Source organism: Nicotiana attenuata, unplaced genomic scaffold, assembly GCF_001879085.1.
Source record: "Nicotiana attenuata strain UT unplaced genomic scaffold, NIATTr2, whole genome shotgun sequence".
NCBI classification, from domain to species: Eukaryota; Viridiplantae; Streptophyta; class Magnoliopsida; order Solanales; family Solanaceae; genus Nicotiana; species Nicotiana attenuata.
This window is the reverse complement of record NW_017683020.1, coordinates 1-4,365: the sequence shown is the minus strand read 5'-3', so window position 1 is coordinate 4,365 and position 4,365 is coordinate 1. Positions and strand designations below refer to the sequence as shown.

The following is a 4,365-nucleotide window of genomic DNA, read 5'->3' as shown; positions in this document are numbered from 1 at the left end:
GCTTGTACTGTTTACCAGACGCCCTGGTGTTAACTGTTTGTGGAGTGCTGTGCCCGAGGGGCTGTCTTATGTGCGGACTTGCACTATCTGATTACGCGTTCATTTGCTTGACTGTTGGAAAAGGATGTTTTCAAAAGAGGTTTTAAACTGAGCCAGATATTTTCTAAAGGATTTTCACGGTTTTACTTTCTCAAAGAGTGGTACTGTCCTATATAGCATGATGGATTGCTCTTACGTGATTTCTTGCCTCTCAGTTCTTATTTACTCTTATTACTCACTGAGTTGGAAGTACTCACTTTAGTCCCTGCACCTCGGGTGCAGTTGCAGGTATTGTTCACCCGATAACGGGTTATTAGTTGATTGAAGGTATGGCTATTGTAGCTGAGTAAGGTGACCGCCATCGTTCGCGGCACCGGATGTTGTCTTTTGATTTCCAGAATTTTTCCTTATATATTATTATTGGCCCTGTAGTTGTGTTCACGTTTCTTTAGATGCTCGTGACTTGTGACACCCCGGTCGGGTTGTGTTGGGTTGTACATACTGGTTATTATTGTCGTTAAGCTATATTTATCTATACATTCATGTTTAATAATTGTTAAAGAAACGAATTGGGTTAGTTGGCTGGCCTTGTCTTCACGAGAGGCGCCATCACGACCGGGTATGGAAATTGGGTCGTGACAGCAACAATATCCGAAGAAGAAGCTTGTTGTTGTTCAACATTATTTACCCTCTTCTGTCTAGCATTTTCTTCATTTTTCTGTCTCTTACGAAATCGACAATCTCTCTTAAATGACCCATTTTTCCGCAAGTATAACATGGACCTTTCTTAATGTTAGAAGAATTTTCCTTTGGAGCAGCCTCAAACTTTCTCTTCTTTCCAGCCTTGTTTTCAGATTTTCCTGAGTTGTTTGCCTTACTAGACTCAACATAATTCACCTTTGAACTAGTTTCCGCAGCATATTTATTTTCACATTTTCGTGACTCTTCTTCAATCCGAATATGCTTTGTCAATTGGTCCACATTAAAGTCTTCGGAAGAATGTAATAATTTCTTCCTATAGTCATTCCAAGTGGCTGGTAATTTTGCAAGTATAGCAGCCACTTGAAGAGATTCAGAAACATCGACTTTAAAATCTTTGAGTCTAGATATCAAAACCAGCAACTCATCAACCTGTTCCATGACAGATTTCCCATCTATCATTTGAAATTCAAAAAATTTCATTCCAAGGAATCTGTCCGTTCCTTGCTTCAAAGCAGTATATTTCTGTTCCAAGGCTTTCCAGATTTCTTGTGGTGATTTGTGAGGACGGAACAAATCATATAAACGATCAGAAAGTGAGTTTAAAATGAAACCTCTACAGCGCACCTCATCATCTTCACGTTTTTTGCGTGCCGCCTTAATTTCGTCAGAATCTTCAGCAGTAGGTTCTGGCATTGCAGTAAGATCAGAACTCAGCAGATATGCTATTCCCAACTCCGTGAGAAAGAACAGCAATTTGTCTTTCCAGCGGGTGAAATTTGAGCCATCAAATCGATCCAGTTTGAACACTTTGAACATCTTGTTGAAACCAGAATCACTACCAGAAGCCTCCATTGCAGTGTTGTTAAATTCCTTAAGATTGTTAGAAAATATAACAGAATATAGGGACGAAATAATTAGGCTTTGATAGTGTAGTCACTGTCCTTAAGGAATTTAAGCTTCCCAATTTCGTTGCTGTAGGGATTATGGCAGAATTCCTCCAGGATTTTACAAAGCCTCTGAAATTCGAGCACCAGCAATTAACTCGAATTTCCACTTGAACAAATTTGGTGAATTGAAGATAGCAGAAAAGAAGAAGATACTTTGTTACTTTTCTGGTGATTTTTGTTTTGGAGAAGAAAAGGGTATTTATAAACCCTTTAGGTGTCTGTTAGGACTAACAGACTCAACCTTTGCCAATAGGCACCTTTTAATACCAAAAGTCACCTTTTTTCAAACCCTTTAGGTGTCTGTTAGGACTAACAGACTCAACCTTTGCTAATAGGCACCTTTTAAAACAAAAATCACCTCTTTTTAAAATTAAAACATTTTTTTATTAATTAATAAAATTAATAGATGACTAAAAGAAATAAATTTCGGGCTCTTTAATTGGCGCAAAGCCCCAAGTGCCCGAGTGCCCAATCTTGACTATTAATAATATAGCCAAATTCTAGTTCCCTCCAAAACATCTTTAAATTATTCAAATCATGTAAGACAAAGAACTGCTTTTAAACACTTCTTCCTTTCTTTCTTTTTCCAATGAGGGACAAAGCAACATCTTCTCAAATACTCCCATCAAAACACTAACTAATATAATAATCCCCCACTTAGTTAGTGATTGATGTTTTTTATAAGATTCATGCGTATAGTAGGTATCTTTCGATTTAAACCTACTACTTGTATAAACTATTCAAGACCTTGTCGAAATTGATGGTTAGATTAAGTTCTATTAAACCACAATTCCTATTTGACAAGGCGGAAAAGCTTTATACACATAAATCGTACCAACTTCACAATTTGTTCACCGTGAGTTTTAGCACCCAATTATGGCCTTGTGCTACTTCCTGAATTCATAAACACTTATCAAGTTTTGTATCCCAAACTTTGATCGAAGCGGCACCACTTCTTGTGTTTACATAGGTGAAGATTTAACCAAATCCTTAACACGGACTTCTTTAGTTCCTAAACCGAACTCTGCTTCTTCACTAAGAGTATTTTTTATACTCATCCTCCTTTTCTTGGTACTAATTTCCAGTACCTGCTATCCGTCACAACTATAACTTGTTGTTACCTTTTAAACCTTTAATATTGTTGAACAATAAGAAAGGTAAGGTTCCCGTTACTAGTGACAAATTTAAATTACCTTAGACCCATAGCACTTGTTGTGCTTATTATCATATCCCTCGCGAGTCCTTTAGTGAATGGGTCAGCAAGGTTGTCTTTAGACTTGATGTACACAACAGTAATAATTCCATCCGAAATTAATTGTTTTATGTACTCATGTCTTAAAGCAATATGTCTAGATTTTCCATTGTATATTTTGCTAAATGCCTTAGACATAGTTGCTTCACTATCACAGTGCAAGAGAACAGCTGGCATTGATTGTGGCCACAACTTTATATCTAACAACAGATTTCTCAGCCATTCTGCTTCTCTTCCTGCAGCTACTAAAGCAATAAACTCAGATTCCATTGTGGAATGAGTAATACACGTCTGTTTCTTAGAAGCCCATGAAATTGCCCCTCCACCTAAAGTGAATATCCACTCAGACGTTGACTTGTTATCACCAACACTAGTTATCCAACTAGCATCACAATATCCTTCTAACACTGAAGGAAATCTGTTATAATACAAGGCAAAAGTTTTTGTCTTTTTCATATAACCAAGTACCCTCACTATACCTTTTCAGTGATCACCACTTGGATTGTGAGTATACCTTGACAATTTACAAACCGCAAAGGCAATATCTGGCCTAGTACAATGCATAGCATACATTAAACTACCAATTGCACTAGCATAGTCTAATTGACTAACAGATTGTCACGACCCCAATCCCGGTCGTGATGGCGCCCAACACAATGCTAGGCAAGCCCGACCATTTGAACACTCTCCACCTAGGTACGAAACACATTACCAAATAAAAGAGTTAAATTACCAGTTAAGCTTGATTCTAATATGTGATAATAGCTAAATCCGTGCGGAGAAACCATTGCAAGTACCGAAAACAACACCCAAGGATCTGGTGTCACGAGTCTAGAGCCTCTACATACAACCGAGTAGTAACCTATACATGTAAAGGTCTAAAATGCGGAAACAAAGGGGGTAAGGGGAGGAATCGGGTCCTGCGGACGCCATGCAGCTACCTCGATAACTCCGGTATCAAATCTAAGCAACAACAAAGCACTCTACGGAGCCTCCTGGATACCGGTATATGCACACATGGTGCAGGGAGTAAAGTGAGTACTCCGACTCAGTGAATAACAGAAATAAATAACGACTGAAAATAAGAAAACTCGTAAAAACACTACACAGTTCTATATCGAAATCAAATGCAGTAAACAACAGCTAAGTGAGGAAAACAGGTGAATATCCCTCAAACCAGTACACAACTCACTTACTCCTCTCAAAGTCCGGTAATTTACTTACACTGCTACGGCGTGCAGCCCGATCCAATAATAATAGTCGACTGCGCTCACTGGGGGTGTGCAGACTTCCTACAGCCCAAGCGCTATAATACTGCGGCGTGCAGTCCGATCCATATAATATATCACTGCGGCGTGCAGTCCGATCCATATATGTATATATGTATTTCGCTGCGGCGTGCAGCCCGATCCGGTATATATATCA

General features: G+C 38.7%; 1 protein-coding gene across 1 annotated transcript; it reads right to left on the bottom strand.

Annotated features, from left to right (window-relative positions):
• Positions 1-723: 723 nt before the first annotated feature.
• On the bottom strand, positions 724-1,593 carry LOC109222044. The gene has a single exon (XM_019386454.1). The coding sequence runs from the start codon at positions 1,591-1,593 to the stop codon at positions 724-726; it is 870 nt and encodes a 289-aa protein (XP_019241999.1).
• Between the last annotated feature and the right edge of the window lie 2,772 nt (positions 1,594-4,365).